Below are 19,411 nucleotides of genomic sequence, written 5' to 3'. Positions count from 1 at the left end.
AAGGGAATGTTTGAACTACAACAAGGGAAGATCTCATCCTTCACTGGGAGATTCTCAATAGAAAACCCCAATATTTTTGTGTTGACCCTACAGAGGATTTAACCCAGGACCTCTAGACTGCTTTACAAGCCAGCCAATAGACTAACGAGACAATTAAATAATAATAAAGTTTTAATAGTGTAATTTACTTGTGTATGAGTCCGGCACCAGGCTAGCAACGTCTTCTCAAGATTCGTCTGCTGCAATTCCGACATCAACTCTTTCAAGTGATAATGGACTTGCCAGTGCAAAATAATACTCCACACCAATCCTGTAATAACAATAAAATACTTTTAAGAATATTGATGTCAAGTTCAATCATGCATTTACGTAAATACTTCTCTTTAAATTTAACGTTAAGGATACTAAGAGACCTCCTGACCGGCTTACTATATCAATACATTAAACTGATTTGGAATTTTAAGCAGTCGTTTTTTTTCGAATATATAGGCGAGCTGTAACACTTCATTTTGTCTATTCTACATTAATCGTACGAATTTATCAAAGATTATTTATACGTCTAGAAAAGTGGATGGAGTCAACTGTCAAATCGGACAACGCGTCGAAAAAATAGTAGCCAATAGTTAGTCGTTGGCTGTTGTTTTCGTATGCACACATACACCAGTAAAATAGTACATTTGGCGAGTGTCAAGCGTATCTGTCACGCACACCAAGTAAATAAAGTTGGCTCGTTTATAGTACAACACTCTATCAACATTTAAAATTTACCGAGTATCAGTTTAGGGTTGCCATCGACGATGTCTCCGCTACTGATGTTGACGAGACGGACGCCGGCTGCCGCAAGCGCGCGTAAAGCTGCGTTTACATTATTGAGGTGGTGAACACGCATGCGACCACGCTCACGTTTCTGTAATTAAATTTATATAAATAAATGTTAGTTATATGTTATGTATATGTAATATGTATATATATGTTGTTTGAAACATTTAAAGACACTGGAACAAAATTCATTATTTTTCTCCAAATCATCACACAGACTGCTCTTAAATGAGTATACTGATATAATCGAAGGCGGCCATTCCCAACTAGTCGAGATACTACTTTTTTTAAACAGAGTAACTTTATGTCAGGCATATTAGTAATTCATATAGCCCTCTCATTTTTCCTAGTACCTAACCGTTTATGTATTAAAACAAAAACTTACAAACTGTTGCGCGGTGAGGATCTCCAGGAGTGACAGCAGAACTTCTCCATCGCGCAAATCTTGAAAAAGATCTTCTACGAGCGGCTTGCCGTGCTAGAAATTTAGAAAAAAAATAATAAGAAGATAAACAAAAAAATCTCTAATTATATATTTTATATTTATCTAACGGGTGCAATTTATGAATACAGTTATAATATGACATTTAAATATAATTTATACTCTGCATTCAGGAATAATTCAGCTTTCTACCAGTGATTTCTTTTATTATCAATTCATTAGTTCCAAACATTACATCCTATATACAAACAAACAAAATTATACCTATTTGTAATATTACGTTCGATTCAAACGATACCAAAAGTTTACTTGAATAATACAAACAGAACAACTGATTTGTTTCTTCACACAAACTCGGCCAATATGTATCACATGCTGCCTACGCATTTTCTTTTACAACATATAAAAACTTTAAAAGACCATACCCAAATATCTGTGGGAGTTAGATTTGCAATTACTTCTCCTTAAGGCAGTTGATTATCGAGAGGACAAATTAATTTAATTTTATATACTTGCCCATATATATTTTTATATGAGAATAACCAGTGTTTTTCTTATTCTTATTCCGAAGCAATCCGAAACGGGTTGTAGCTTTACATTTATACTTCAACATGGTTAAAAGTTTATATATGGAATACTAGTGTTCAGGTGTTGAGTTAGTGATGTTATTTGTTACGAAGCAAGCTTGATCTTCAAGGAAGGACAGGCTAATTTTTTATGCCTAACTCCTGACGACCAACCCTAAAACACGGATGAAATCGTAGGCGACAACTAGTTATTATATAAGTTAATGAGCGAATGAAAAATCATTAAGTTATTGTACGCACGAAACATGAGCGCGAGTTATGTAAGATAATCAAAAAACTTGCCGACGATGTCAACTGTTGGTAATAAAACGCATAAATTTACCGTAATGAAAACATCGTGCCTTCTGATTTTTGATTGTAACACTCGTCCAATGACACGAGCAACCTGAATAGTTTTTGAATTCCAGACATATATAAACATGTATATACAATTGTATTTAACTAACATGATTGTATTTTTAAATGTTGAAAAAAGTAACAACTGATTTTCTTGCCGGTTCTTCTCAGTAGAATCTAAGTTTGTTAAATGACGATTCAAAAGTGCTTGTAAAAGCCTACTTGAATAAAGTATATTTTGATTTTTTGATTTTTGAAGTCACTGCGTACGTAATGTTATTTAAGCGAGTACTTTACACCCAAAAAAGAGTATTGATATGGTAATCTTGAATCTATACACAAGTATTTCTTTGTGTGAAAATGCGAATCCCAGGATCTACTAATCACACTTTAGACCCATAGAGGTGGAGAATTAATGTTCAATTGACATATAACCGCGTGAATTCAATATACCGTAAATTTAGACTAATATTGTGGTGCGCAAATATCAGGAACAATCAGATATCAGATTGCTGGCTGGGGAAGTTATCTAACAATAAGACATCATACAGCAGCATTAAGAATCTGAGAAGACATCAGAAAAGCCAATCAACCTGACAAACTTAGCACTATCTGAGTATGAAGAGGTACTATGAATAAATACCACGTGTTAAACTCTAAAGATACGACATGTTAAAACATATTTAATTTATTCATGATACAAAAAAATTATAATGAAATAAAATATATTGTTTAAATAAAATTAATAAACTTGGAACAGACAACTGAATGGTAGTTCTGATAGCGTGAGGTCATTTAGACGAACAATGATTTGCCGACCGGGCGAAGACGACACTCGCGCAGGTATTATAACTTAAATCAATAATTAAATCTATCTAGAAATTTATCAGACAAATTATATATTTCATCATGGATTTTGACAATAGATATGATGAAGTTAATAAATATTTTGACTTGACTTTGACTTCCAATAAAAATAGTGTTTTAAAAAGAACATCAATGAATTGTTAAATCAATGAATGTTAATTTTGTCTTATGTAATTAATGTTTATTTTTTTTTATGTTTTAATTTTTTTTTATTACTAATATTAATTGATTTTTGTTTTTGCAATTATTATTTTATATATCATTAAATAACTATTCTAGTTCTTATTACTTCCTGCTTCTTTTTTTTTTTGGAAATTTTCTTTGTGAGCGTCTGCGTCGTAAAGAAGTAACTAAGAAATGCTAAATTTCAAGTCATGAAGTTGATATTTCCAAAAATCTTTCTTTGTGACCGTCTGCGTCGTAAAGAAGTAACTAAGAAATGCTAAATTTCAAGTCAATCAAATCGAATAGTTTTGATGATGTCGTATTGAGTCAGTCAGAGGTATTCGCTTATAAACAAATATATATAAATATATAAGTGACTTTGGGTAATCAATAGTGTATTTAAAAACCATCAGCGTCAATCAAACGACCGACCAATCTCTCTGTATAGAGCTATACAGTACATAGACGCTTTAAGAGACTTCATGTAACATGTGAAAGTATTCCATATCTAACAAATATATCCTACTTATGAAGTTAAAATGATTTAGTGTGTCAAATAATTTGGCCTAAAGTTATGGGATGTGGGCGAACGTCAGTGAGCATTTATGTTAGCGCCATAACTATAATTAAAAATGTACTGAACCTGTTTTGATAAAAGATTATACCAATGTTTTTTAGAAGTAACGCAGTTTTTATAATCGACATCATTTGACATGTTTTTAAGAAAAAAAATTAAATCCGTGAAAAACTAACATTGAATATAGTGTAACCAAACACATAATTTGCAGATTTTCTGAAAAAATATTGTTTTACAGAAAGCTCACAACATAAACAACTTTAAATAGAAAAAAAATAACATAAACAACGATATATTTGAATCGTTCAATAAATTTTCTCGTCACATTTATAAAACATTACTTAGATAATTAGATTATATCGATAATGTACGAAATAAGATAAAAGATATTATTATTACGTAACACATAACGGGATATCCTTAGTTCAATTCCAGCAAAAAACATTCAACGAGTTCACAATAAAACGCAACGTTAAGCGTTTCTATACCAAATGTAATTGTCCTTAATTGTTGTGCGCATGCGTCGATTAAACAAAAGTTTTTTCACGCTATCGCCGAGTTAGAGCAACACGCTCTTCGGCCCCATCAATATTAATAAAATTGAGTTAAATTCCAGTTAACTCGATACAGTTAAATTCTTACAATATTATCATACTGTTAGAAATGGTCGAAATTGAATAAAGGTTTTACGAATTAACTGATAACTCGACTTATCTTCAAGCCTGTTCTTCAAACGCTACTGTAGTTTTTTATTGAATATCAACAACTTAATAAGGTATTGGCTTCTATTTTATAAGCAATATTTATTAGTGAATTTATACATGAATATTAATCTCACTGATATCATAAATGCGAAAGTTATGCGTAAAACGGAATCGAATGAAGTTTTCATCTTTTCATCTACCTTTTGTTTTATATTTAATCAGAGCCGACACATACCAACTAAGAGTGTTGTTTAAACGCTAGTTGTGTAATGTTGACTATATTACACAACCAGCGTTAAAACTTTAGTCAGTTGGAATGATCTAGAATAATTATCTTTTTTTTATGAGTTACTGGAATTACGTCTTGACATGCAAAAAAAAATGAAATCATTCTCTACGTTACCTTTGCGAGTTGTGAATTTATCCATTTAGCGAATGTCTTCTTTTGTACGTCCTCCCGCTCGTCTGTAATTGAAAGAGGAAAGATTACAATCATTGAAATACAATGTCATGACGTCATCACACATATATCAAGAACAACAGTAGAGTTGTTCTGTAAGTGTTTTCTGCAAAAACAAACTCGAAACTCACTGCAGAACAACATCATAAAATGATACAACATTGCCCATAATAATTATAACATACTAGCTTCTGATTGCGGTTTCGTTCGCGTAAGAGGGACAGGAGGGATAGGCGTTGTGCATGTATTAGCCAATTTGTTAATTCAGGGTTCAAATTTCATCCCAATCCGTTCAAACTTATATAAAAAAAAAGAAGAACCCACTGAGTTTCTTTCGCCGGTTCTTCTCAGGTCAGGGTGTTTCCTTTTCCGAACAGGTGGTAGTGTTTAATTTGACTATCAATAAGTAAGTTTAATGCTTCCGTATTGAATAAAGGAATTTGAGTTTGAGTTTTGAGTTTACGTGACTGACCAACAAACATTTAATCATATAATCTTTCACATTAAATAATTTAATACCAGAAGAATATAGTTGAAATACAACTTCAAACTGCGTATCAATGTATGTCGGTTTTAAACATACCACGAGCGAGATTCGCGAAGTGAGTTCATACAGAATAGCACTATAAATTTTATAAATTTTAATGTACCTAAATGTTAATTCTTCGAAACCTGTTAAATTGGACAAAAATATAAAATATAACACGAAACATAAACAAACCGTAAATTATTGTACAAAAATAAAATTTAAATAATACAAATAGCAAATTAAGCACACTCTCCTTAAACTGAATTCTTCAAAAAAATATATTCGTTTCATTTAATTTTAAATATTTTTTGCGAAACATAATAATCTCCAGTGCCAGTAATAAACATACCTTTATGTATAACAGTATATTTATTTAAAACATAATAACTTGAAAACATAATAACTCTTCGATATATTCAAATAAACCGAGATGTAGTTGAGGTGTAGTTAGAATACGTCAATCTTAACCTACGATAACGAATTGAATCCCTATCAAACACCTCTGAGTTTACATATCCTTTGTTTGTGTTTATAATTCATCTCATGCTCAGCAACGAAGGAAAGCATCACGAGCACTTGTATGTATCTAAGGAAAATCTTCCATCTCCAAACCTACACAGTTCACTTAAAAAAGAATATAAATTCCAAAAGCAAGATATTTACAAGCTTTTATTTACTTTAATTTATTTAAGTAATAAAATAATTTTTAGTCATTAGACACTTAGCAGATTTGTGTTTTAGTATGAACACTCTGAGATTTAATGTAATGTGTTAGACTAGTATATAAGTTATATAAGAAACGAAAATATCTAGTTACATGATTCTTCACAATGGTATGTCGAGCCAAATAACACCTCCCAAGTCTTCATGAGAGTCAACATTACACAACGTTAGCACTTAACACTTGGAAATATCTAGAACAATTTTCAGGATGGCTCTCATGTTGAAGCCTCATTGAATAATACTTAGAGTTTCGACTAACCAATATTGCGCACTATGACAATAGAATACTATATTAACAAGAAGCCGTTAGTATTAACATATGGGTACAATTAGTGGAAAAAGGTCTTATGTGAAAATTCAGTACATTAAAATAGACTTAATACAGACTATCTAACCGATCTATCTGACCGTCTATTGTTATAATATAACTTTTATAAATGTAAACAGTTTGACATATGATATGTAACGAGAAATCAGTTAAACAACGCTGTCTTCTTCTATTGAATGTTTTTTTTTTGTATTGGTAGGCGAACAATCAATTGGGCCACCTGATTGTCAGTGGTCACCATCGCTTATAGACATTGGCTTAAGATGTATATCAACAATGCGCCACCAACCTTGAGATGTCCCTTGTGATCATCTTATAAACCGGAACGAAACTATACAAAGTATTGCCGTTTGGCTGTAGAATAAATGGACGCAAAGCCAAAATATAAAATCTTTGATGAGAAAGAGATATCAGAGTTTAAGAATTATGTTACTAGAAGTTTTATATTTAAACTTAACTTTTATATAAGACATTTGTACTTACAGTCAAGTTGTAGTTTATCTATATGACTATGTTTAACTGAGTCGTTGGTCTACTAATTAGCTTATTGAGCCGCAGATCCAAAGTTTATGGATTCAAATCTTGCCAAAAAAACAATCCAATTTTTGGGTAAACCAAATTCTCCGAGAAATTTCAATAGCAAACACAGATAGCGTCTATTATAAAATTTCTTTATGTTTTTTATAATTAAATACATTATTTATAATTTGAGAAAAAGACCTCAACTTGATAGTTTTTTTAATAAGACTCAACACGCATATTAAATTCCGTCATGTGCATCCAACCAGCATTGGTATAACAGTGTTTTAGTGGAATAAGGTCCAAACATTCTCTTCAACAGAAGGGCAAGTCTATAATCAACAAAGACATTTATAAGGACTACTAAGCGCATACCTTTTCACATAGAAATAAGATCTCGAGAGATAATCGCATAACCTTCTTAAATATTTTACGACGAAAATTTGATAGGTAGCTAATTTAATAACTAGTATATTTTAAATATAATACAATAGCACAAAAACGGTTAAATAAAGTATCCGATATATTTATAGGATATGTATAAATACCCACACGATCTCGAAATATAATCAGTAATTAGGTATTAACGCCCGGTGAAACTTACGCAGGAAATGTGACTCGGAAATTACATTGACAGACGTGCTTGCCTGTTATCGCTTCTACTTCAAACGAATTTCATTTCAACTTGTTTCACATTAAAGCTTGAATACATAAAGCCTATTACAAACAATGAAAGAATATTTATTAAACAAACCTTAGATTTACGTATATCAAGAAATTTGATAATAGCAGTTACTGTACACTACTAACAGTTTTTGATTAACATATCTTTATTTATAATACAACACTAATCTACTTAACTACTTATATCCACTTTAATTTTACTTCCAAAGTTCTGAACAGTTTCGTCGGCGGCAAAAAAATACAAACTAGATTATATTTGATAAATTTATTCTATTAAAACGTCAATAATGTAGTGTAGGGGGGCTCGCTTTAATGAGTGAATAGATCTATAGCCTATTCCAATGAAAGTAGGGAAAAAGATAAACAAGCCTTAGATTTACGTATTTCAAGCGATTTGCAAATAACTCAGCTATATTGTGCACTACTAAGAGTTTATGATTAAAATATAATTATTTATAATATAACACTATTACCCTTAACTACTTATTTTCACTTTAATTTTATTTCCAATATTCCGATAACAGTTTCGTCCACGTTCCAAGCGCCATTTTTTCGCAAATCCATAGTGATTATCATAGATTAATCAAGCTGTCGACTTTTTCCAGTTATGGTTGTAATATAGAATATATAGATATATTTAAGTACTTGCTTCGAAGAAATTAAATAAATAGTGTTATATGAGTATGATATCAAACCATAGCAGATTCGTATACATTTAATTATTTTTGGAACGAATCATTATCGTATTAATATTTATTTATTTACGACTTTATAAATGTCGTTTCACGTGTGTTAAACAGTGATTTCTCTTTCTGATATTTTTTTTTTTTTTTGACATGCGAAAGAAGAGGACATCACGTTGTTCAACTATTCATCCCCTAAATGTATATAGTTTCTATTTATTGTAAAAATAAATACGAACATGACAAACAACAACTTATCAATGTCAGAGATACACCTTCTGTCTATCACTTCCAGACAAACCTTTTTTTTAATTAAGGCAGGACTAAATTAGGTTATAGTGTGCATTATCGTAATATTATTGTTTATATAAATGTAAAAAAAAATACATTTTTTATAATTATCTGTCTATTAAAATGACTTTTAATGAACCTTCGCATTGATAAACTTTACGCCTTCCTAATACGATATTGTTTAAATTATTGTGTGATAATAAACACGTGTTAAATAGAAACTGGCTTGTCAAAATCAGCTGTTTAATGTCACTGTATCCACCGAATATTATGTTTTATGTAAATAACAAGACACTCTCACTAGCAACTGTACGAGCATGTATCGTTAACTAATATGGAGTATGGCCATGCTGATTCCGTTAGATATGCTCCAGCGATCATTACTGCACCGCTCCTTCACAGCCTTGACCTCGACGAAAGCAAAAAAGAAAAAGATTTATAAGATGAATTATCATATTTATGATCGAATTGTCTACTAAATTTTGTAGTTAGCCGATGTTCCTAATTTTAAACAGATATTTCCTTCTAATAAGGAAGCCAGGGTGTACAACAATGCCTGTGCCATATGTATTGAAAAAAAATATGTAATAAGTTGTTATAAATAATGGCAAAGAAGCACAGAATTTAAAAAAAAAAACTCAACTCCAAATTAGCCATTTAACTTTTTTTTTAATTTTTATATTTTGCATCACCAATCCCCATACATAATATTATACTCGATAAATAAAATAACCATCAAAATCGATTCGCAATTGACAGAGAAAATGAGTAAAATTCATATTAAACAAAAAGACATACATTTAAAATGACAATCTTATATATTAATAGCGTAAGCCGATTATTGTCCCAGTGATTATGGGGCGATAGCTGTACATAGAAAAACGGTTATGGTGTCATTTTGAAGAGCTCCAGCCGTAGATGTGCAAAGAATTAATTTTAGATAGAGGAAAAAGTTACGGACCGATTAGAGAGCAGCACTACGGCTGTATAAGAAAAAATTTAAAAACGTAAACAAAATTAAAGTGAATTGTTATCGACAGACTCCAATTCTAACTTAAATAATGTATACTATAAAAATTTCATATCAATAAAGTTTCATAATTTTAGCGGCAAATGTAGATGAGTGACTTGCAGTTTACAATTAAATGAAATCAAAATAAAACCTTTCATAGGTTTCGAAATTCCTAAAAAAATCAACAAAATATACCAAATTTAGATTCAAATATAATCATAAAACCTTAAGTCGAGATTCAATCAAGGTGATTTTCTGTTTAGTTGATAAATTATTATAAGTGACTTCATTATTTCAAGATATTCTCTGAGATATTATACCCTATTTACTATAACAATAATGAAACGCCTCGATATGTTTGCTGTTTTACTAAATAAATTCAATATTTTAGCACGAATTAGGTATGTTCAGTCGTCTTGGTATATTATATTATCGTTTAATTTGCATTATTGAAGTTTTACTTCTCTGATCGTGTTATGAAAAAATGTTGAGAGTGAATTTTGCACAGAATGACACGAAAACTACATGATGAAGTTAACCCGGTAAACCGCCAATTAAGTATCAAGTCGCTCGAAGTACACTTCACACTTTATCTTATTTTGTAATGTTTATATTATTAAAAATGTTAATTCTGTATGTTTACATTTCTACGTGAATGTTAATAGTAGTGGAGAAAAAAAAAGAAGAAGAAGAACGTGCGTACATAGGTACACACACACGAATTTTTGTGTACGTATATTGATCTAGCATATTAACAAAATTATTTTTAATCAACGATAGAAGTCACATCCAAACCGTAAATACGTATATACTCTATTCCAACCATACGAGGAGAAAGGCCAAATAAACAAACATTGGCAGACAAATTGGCGCGATATCATTGGCCGAGAGCTTGACTAATCTATGATATTCACTATGGAATTGCGAAAAAATGGCGTTTTAAACGTCGACGAAACTGAAAGTAAAATTAAAGTGGATATAAGTAGTTAAGTGTAATAGTGTTGTATTATAAATAAGGATGTATTAATCATTAACTCTTAATAGTGCACAATATAGCTGACTTATTAGGAAATCGCATGAAATACGTAAATCTAAGGTTTGTTTATCTTTCTTTTCGGCTATACGCTTATTATTAAGACGCGATACAAAAACTAATAAAGGGTTACACTGTGTTTAACTCAGTGAATCTATTAGTAGAATTCATGGTTTCATCAATAATTTTAATTAATTTTTTTTGTTCCCATGATAGTGCTGTGACGTTTAGTCACGTTCAATTCTACAATCATAAATAAAAATGACAGGTATCTTATCTTCCTCTTACTCTATCTTCTTTTTCTCTATTAGATTTCGTAAGCTATTGCACAACTCGAAAGCGAAACGGCATGGTAGTGCTAATCTGTTATCGACAGATAATAAGAAAAGAGATTCAGACTTCAATTATTAATTGACACAATATAAAATTCAATAAAATATATTGATTAACTGATGCAAAGTTATACTTCAGAAAACATATATTAACTTCTTAATATATTGTCTAACATCACATTATTTCCTTAATCTTTAAGAACACTATTTAAATTCGCTGTTTTTTTTTAAATTTACTTTTAAGGCAAAGGTACAAATGGACCATCTGACACTGTATGAATTATAAACACACCACCACACATAACAACAATACGCCACTAGCAACGGGATCTAATGTCCCTTGTGCCTATAATTATACTGGATCACACTCAATTTAAACGGTAACATAGCAATACACCGCACAAATATAACATATAGGTATTATAAGTGTATTGTAGTTTTTAACTGGGTTAAAAAAGCAAGGGGTACTCAATTGTGTATGTATGTTTGAGGAGGTATGTTCAAGTAAAATTTGTTGGTTTAGGTAAGCTTTAGCTTCAAAGACGTCACGTCTTAATTTAATTAGTATTGGAAATTGTTAAGTTTTTATTTGAGGGGTTTATTTGTAGGACAAAATATTTTTGGAAAAATAAGCAGCATTAATTTGTAGTAACGTAGCTAAGTATAATGTGCAGAAGCCGATCACGTTCTGAATGCCATACATTCCCCGCCACGCTGCGCTGCCCGCAAGCCGGCTTCAAGTCCGCTTGATTTCTCCAAGCAAAAAAAAAATCTTGATTCCATAAACGTCTTGGCTTAACTTTATTTGATTTGAAAAATTCAATTAAACTTTATTTTATTCGGTTTATAAATTTACTAACAATATATTTTATTTTATTATACAAAATATTGGGAAGAATATTTGTAGATCTTTGACAAGATTACCGATAGCATCGCTGCTAGTTAGAAAAAAAAAAAATCCGTAGCAAGTATTTCAAAGTATTAATGCATTATGCATTGTAAATCACTAAGTCCATATAACTCGATGGCATTATGCATACGCCATACTAACGGAGCAGGCGTCAGCTATATGTCGCGTCATCCGTCCAATTTGTCTATCCTTTAATCTAGTACTTGGATAGACCACTTCATTATGTTGTCGTATTAAAATAAGTAAATAGGTACTTAAAGACAGTGAAAATATGCACTAAGGGTTTTTTTTTATTTGGATGCAAGAAAACTTTAAAAAAAACTGTATTTCAATCAATCATTCAAAATACAATTTATTCGAGTAGGACTTTGAATCGTCATTTTACAAACTATATATGTGAAACTACCACCGGTTCGGAATGCAGATTCTACCGTGAAGAACCGGCAAGAAACTCAATAGTTACTCTTTCTCAACATTTAAAAATACAAAGTCATGTTAGTTAAATACAATTATACTTATATGTATATAATACATCCTTGCCGGAAAGTTATTTATCCTTCCATAATCATCATAAGTTTAATCTGATTTCAATAACAAAAAAGGGTAATTTTAATAAAAAAACATTTGATACGGATAAGAGAATAATTGGTCATCAATTAAATATTAAGTTTAGATCCAAAGAGGTTAGTTTTCCGCATCTAACGGCCCGACGTACTGGTCGCGTCATAAGCAATCTGTCCAGTATTCCCGTTAATGTATTAATCAATCAAGTCTCTATCCACAATTACCGCTCGGCATCGTCGTAACACTAAATTGATGTATTACGAACATGAATCGTTTTGACACACAAACTGAAACCACTTTTTATCAACGAATTATTTGGCAACGTTTTTAAAATTCCAGTCAAATGTATTAAAATAATTTGTCCAAAAACAATTATAATAATATTTATTCCAAAATAAACATGGTTGATCTAAGACAATATATGTATGTATCAGTGTATAATAATATAGTCAAACGACATATAGATCAGGTAATGACTAGCCTAGCTAGACCAATTCAATAATCTGCGTTAAGTATAGTCTTCTCCTCAAAGTTAAAAATAATCGAAATATAACAAATATTAAAAAAAAACAATATCCATAAATTGATGTCAGTTATTATATAATTAATGACTTAGTTCCTCTCTTTCCATAATAAAAAAAAACGGTTACAATAAAACGAACACCAACGCAGCGTCTTCAATTCTGTAGCTACAAATTTGGACATAAAACATTTTAAAGGGAACGGCAACTTTTATTTGGAGAATGAGTAAATAAAGCCCGTTTTGTTCGTGAAAGTCAAGTGACATATTGAAACATGTGTTTTATATTATACCGTCGTCAATGAACGACAAATTGCCGATTACAATCTTAAATTATACTAATTTGATAATTTTCGAGATCTGTCGATTTATTCGGGAATAATACTCGAAACTCACCGCATATGACGATCGTGAAATGATATTTAAAATATCACTAAACTCAGCATTTCACTAGTGTAATACGAAGTGAAACCTTACAGAATAGCAATACTGCACAACACATAATCATTGAGCCCAGGGCCGGGTTATCCATTAGGCACTGTACGCAACTGCCTAGGGGCCCCTAGGCATGCCAAAGATAAGAAATTTAAATTAATTGTAATGAAATTGTCAAATGCACAAATTTATGCTACTTGTATAACGTTACAACATACCTTCGTAATAGTAAACACGTTATAGTTATGTCTTATATTGCATTGTGATAAGAATATATCGTTTAGGATATTCGAAAAGGGGATCCCGTAAATATTAGTGCATTTTCAGTACACTTTTTTCTTATACCAAAAACATTGTCCACATATGACAATTATTTTTCCTTAATGTGCTAAAAAAGGAATTAATTGTATTAATTATATTTAATCTAAATATATATAATCTAAAAAAGAGTCGGCACCATTAATATGTAATTGAATGTTTTAATAGTTGATTTACTTCCCTCCAAGTTATATTTTTAAAACCGGAACGTCCACAGCGTTAATTACGGAATAAGTACAATCTTATTAATAACCCAAATAAAGTAATCGTTTTGTTTTTTTTCCTAAAGTAATCTAATTTAAATAATTTAGTGTCGATAATAATATTCAATACACTAAATAGTTTTAAATGTTTACATCTTAAAAATAAACTACGTCACATTTTACAGCCGTTATCTTCATTTCAATTTAAAAAAAACATGTTTTGTATGTATAAAGTTAGTCATAGTTACGTGTCGATGCGGAAGCACGTGTCAAACATCGGGGAACAGTTACGCGCATCGTCGGAAGAGTTAGAGCTGGTTCACATTAAATCTAACCGACAATTTTATCGGTGACTTTCGCTCTTTATATTCAAATAATAATAATACATCCAATATCTATGTATTAATTTTGTTTTGAACAGGATTCTTTTTAAATATAACAAATAAAAACTTTTTTAAACACATGGAATTAAATTACCGTAAATTAAGAGGCTGCTTAGGTAAGAATAATAAAAACAATACTTATTATGTCGGTGTTTATCAATATATCCGAATCTGTTGTAAATGTCACATAATCAATAATTCTTATATGTTAAATTATAGATCTTAGCATTGGCTAAAATCATTCGTAACGAGGCCAACACTCGAATGTCAAATCGTGGCAGAATGCACTAATGTCAATAGTGTTATTTAAATACACTTGAAAAAGTCGCTACGACAAATATATTTATCGGAACTAATGTGGACGAGCTCTAAGGCAACGTTGTGAATAATGAAATATTTTTATATTACAGAAAAACATCGGACCGTTTATTTATTCCTTCCAGTGTATTTAGTAAGCAATGAACGTGTACAACCACTACTTTTTACAATTGGTTCTTGATGTTTTAAAATATAAATACGGAACTCTAAACGGACACCTGTAATTTGTGTAACCCCACCGACTACGTTCTGAGCCGAGGTGCGATCTCATAGGAGACACCCTCAGGACGAACGTCACTCTCGAGCCCAAAAGGGTTCACCTTAAGGCAGAGTCTTAACACTCACCCCAACGTTCGATGACGCTGTAAAGGCCAGTAGGGCCAACAGCAATACTCAATCAAGATACAAAGCGGACACCTGTGTACTGTTGAAAATAATTTGGTCTTGATATACTCGTAGATATAATACAATGAACATTGCTTCTAAAAAGATATATTTGTATTTTTATTAGCTTATGTTTACTTATTGTTAATAAAATAAAACGATTTAGACAATAAAGTCAAACTTGAGAATTGCAAAACGTCGTAGCCTATTCCGATCAAATAAAAAAGAAATATAGATTAAATAAATACATATTATATCTCAACTATATTTTACACTACTTAACTGTTCCTGATTAGTATATATTTATTTACAATACAATACTATTCCACTTAACAACTTACATACTTTAAATTAACTTCTAAAGTTCCGGTAATAGTTTCGTCGGCGGTCAAAGCGTCATTTTTTCGCAAATACATATTGAATATAGAGTTGGGGGGGTGTAATGTTTAAGTTGCTCTTTACAAATGTGAGATGTCAGATGTTGTAACATGCTGTATACAACATTGTACAATTACAATAAGGCTCGATTCTTTATCTTTTACTTTTAAAAAAATCAAAATCAAAATATACTTTATTCAAGTAGACTTTTACAAGCACTTTTGAATCGTCATTTAACAAACTATTTAAAGTAAAGCTACGTAAAGGATCGGAATGTAGATTCAACCGAGAAGAACCGGCAAGAAACTCAGTAGTTACTCTTTTTCAATGTCTAAAAATACAGTCATGTTAGTTAAATACATTTATATGTACGTTATGTCTCCTGCCTGGAAGTCAACAAGTATTTATCGACCGTGGCTTCGCTCGCATTTTAGAAGTTGGTAGTCAGGTATTAGGCATAAAGAAGTAGCCTTTGCTTATCCTTCCTTTCGGTTCAAGTTTGCTTTATATCAAATATCATCAAATTCGGTTCAGTGGTTTGGGCGTGAAAACAGACGGACAAACAGGCAGAGTTATTTTCGAATTTAGAATACTTTGTAACAGAATCATTTCTATTTTTGACACGTTCAATTTACAACCGAAATTAAATTTACGTTACGTTCGTTTGTTTACAACGAGAAGCAAGTAACAGCAATACAGTTTTTCTTCGACTTCTGCGAATTTTGTGAACAAAAGTAAGAGCAAGATAATCATTTTAACCTTTATAACCTACATTTAATTTTAACTTGCAATATCAATAAGAAAATATATATACTTTCATACAATAATTTAATATAGATTACTAAATAAAATGTTACTTAAACTTTATTTATTTATTTAATTCACGAGTCTCCAACAAATTTATACACACTAAATACATATTCTTAAAATTAAACAATATAAGGGTTACAAGTTGTATGCTCCTTCAATTATAGGAGACCACAGCAAGCACTAAGCTTAAGCAAAAAAAATAATTTAAATACATTTAAGATAAAAAGTGAAAAAAATATACGTAGCAGTAAAAAACAAATATAAATAAAGAACAGCTTATTAATTAAACATTTAGAAATATCATTACGCAAATAAACTATCCTCCTAATATTGTAAATATGAAAGTTTATATATTTTTTAATCAATCACTAAATAACGTCTAGACGGATTTGAACAAAAATTTAATTGAAAGCTTACATCCTGATTTAACACTTAGGCAACCAAACACCTGCCTCCCCTCAGAGGCGACTGCGGGCGATAGCTAGTAGTAAAATATGTGAGGCAAGACAGAATTTAACTATTCTGCATCCCACACACCTACATAGATATTAAATACATTAATTTATTAATACATTAAAAGAACGATAAGAAATATTATTTAAAATTAAGTGCCTAATAAAAACGAAATCTTCAGGGACTCGTGCAATTTTATCTTTCGACATACCTATCTCCATATTAAATACAAAAATCTTAGTAATTAAAGATTTTAAGTAACAAACTGTTCATGTTAACGGTACTTAAACATCAGTTACACCGCCTGTCATAACATCCAATTTCCTGCTATAAACGTAGATGTGTCTATTTCTAAAACGCATTTTGTTTTATAAATGCAACGCACGCACTTAAAAGCGGGTTCACACGTTTCTATTTTCGTTAACCGATATTTGTTGATCAACCTAAATTGATAACGATTTAAATTTATAAAATGAATCATCAATATTGAAAATTGGCAAACTTTTATTTAATTGTATTTCAATTTGATTGAAAGCGTGTTAAAACGGTACAAATTGATCTCAATTTAGTAGTCGTTGACCAAAACTCGTGTAAGCGCGGTTTTAACAGAAATGTCTCGACTGAGACCCGTGTTATCCCGTTTTAGGAAACTTAATTGAATAAAACTGTCTAATTAAAACATAAAATACATCCTATACGACACACTTATTCTTGTTTTATATGATGACTCGAGATGAATTTAGCTCGGCATTCACTAGTTCTTTTATTTCCCACGTTGTGTCATTGTTCTCACGAATAAAAGCTAATTATACAATTTGTTATACTATTTTTCTGTAATAATAAATATATAGTTAATAGTATACCTGCGTATGTTAATAGGGCATTAGATATATATTTATTATATATTTGTTTTGTATTTTTTTTTATTGTTGGGTATCCGAAATTCGAGAAAACAGCTTCTGTGCTCTCAAATACAAAGGAATTAATAAAAATTTAAATTAAATAAAATAATATGAGAAATAACATTGCACACGAATTACAACTAAAACACGTTACAAGCGACGCTGCGTGTTATTGAAAGATTGATCTCAATAACCACATAGCACACTAATACGCATTCTGAAAATCTCTCATGCGTTACCACTTTACAAGCGATAAACTTAATTGTATCCATGGCAACAGAGGCTTTACTTCACCGTCTCATAACTTATTCTTTGCAGTATCTAATTTACCGATTTGTGCTATACAAAAGGTCTCAACAAAATTCATATTTTAAAAGGCAATATAATCATGTAAACTGTGAAGCTGATGACATCTACGTGACCGACTACCGTCACGGCTACTAGCGGAGATTATTCTATTGCGCGGGATATATTATAATGCACAATGTGACTGCAAGCAGAGGTGTACTGTATTTCCCCCCAAAATTCGACGGTTCTGTTACGATCGGAGCCTCAACGAACTTTCAGAGACACGGAAATGTCTCTGAAATGTGAGCCCAAATTGGGGTGAACCCTGGGTCTCGAAATATATAATCTTGTAAGCTAACTAGTCTAGATTAAAGATACAAATGTGTTCGGCTACTTTTTAGCTTTCCTTTGCCAGTATTCTGAAACGAAAGGACGAAAAAAAAAGGCTACGAAAGTATAAGTAGAAAATTACGCACATTTATTAATTCTAATTGTCGCTAGAGTTGTATAAAACTCGTCAACGAGCCTATGAATTGTTGGAAAGAATTAGTGTCATGACATCACCCTCGTCAATTGTCAGACGCGCACAAAACAAGAAGTCATAGGTCTAAGCGTTTATCTGGGGACTGGAATTATGTATTGTTTTACGAGACAAAAAAAAATATTAACACGAAATCAATTCGAGTGGAAACTATTTATGCATTTGTAATATTAGTATTCGATATCGAAGGTTATAATAATTAGCACATTTATTGTTTATCTTCTATATAAATTGGATTTTGAACGATCTGTTTGAGATGGATTGGCTTCCGTAATATTTGACCGATTAACATGACATTTGGCATATATAGCTATGTATTCATTTCATGGAGATAATTTAATACTATTCCTTGGATCAACATAAACCCAAAAAAAATCCAGATTTCGCTAGTATATTAATATAAAAATTATGTGTCTTTGTAACGTATACTGTTCAAATGATTACGATTAAATTATGCACGGTTGTTTAAAGGCTTTTTCTATATTACCATTAAATCCGTATTAATAAATAATTACACAAGATTAGAGTTATTGTAACGCATACTAGGCATAAGCTAGTTACAAATGAATAAGATATACCTACTATTATCGTCACAACTTAGTTCCTTTAAGATGTTTTTATTTTTTAATATTCCATTGTTTTATTTTTTACCAGAATCAAAAAGATTTTACATTTAAACCCATTGTAAGCAAAAAGAATGCGAATATAAATTTAATATTTCAGCAGCTCTGTATAGTAGAATAGCTGAAGACTAGATGGTACCAAGCCAGATGAACCTGCATGAAACAAATTATGATAATTCTTTATTTATTTTTTTACTAATTCATCGAACGAATCAGCCATAGTTATTTGAATTAGGCCTTCATTTTAGGGGATTTTAATAAATATTACGACTATTACTAGTATAATCATG

The 19,411-nt window shown here is 30.9% G+C and overlaps 1 protein-coding gene across 4 annotated transcripts in view; it reads right to left on the bottom strand.

The window, feature by feature from the left end:
* The window catches only part of LOC113403803 (dystrophin, isoforms A/C/F/G/H-like), a 580,208-nt gene that overhangs the window by 557,315 nt on the left and 3,482 nt on the right, over positions 1 to 19,411 (bottom strand). For all 4 annotated transcript variants that reach the window (XM_026644400.2, XM_026644401.2, XM_026644404.2 and 1 more), the window contains exons 2-5: positions 4,901 to 4,962; positions 1,205 to 1,297; positions 769 to 907; positions 189 to 310 (exon numbers count right to left, since the gene is read on the bottom strand). In XM_026644400.2, the coding sequence (XP_026500185.2) occupies positions 189 to 310; positions 769 to 907; positions 1,205 to 1,297; positions 4,901 to 4,962 (416 nt within the window). The remainder of the gene's footprint in view (positions 1 to 188; positions 311 to 768; positions 908 to 1,204; positions 1,298 to 4,900; positions 4,963 to 19,411) is intronic.

The sequence above is a fragment of the Vanessa tameamea genome, chromosome 20 (assembly GCF_037043105.1).
Source record: "Vanessa tameamea isolate UH-Manoa-2023 chromosome 20, ilVanTame1 primary haplotype, whole genome shotgun sequence".
Classification (NCBI taxonomy): Eukaryota; Metazoa; Arthropoda; class Insecta; order Lepidoptera; family Nymphalidae; genus Vanessa; species Vanessa tameamea.
The sequence above is the reverse complement of the archived record's forward strand: the minus strand, read 5'-3'. Positions and strand labels throughout refer to the sequence as shown.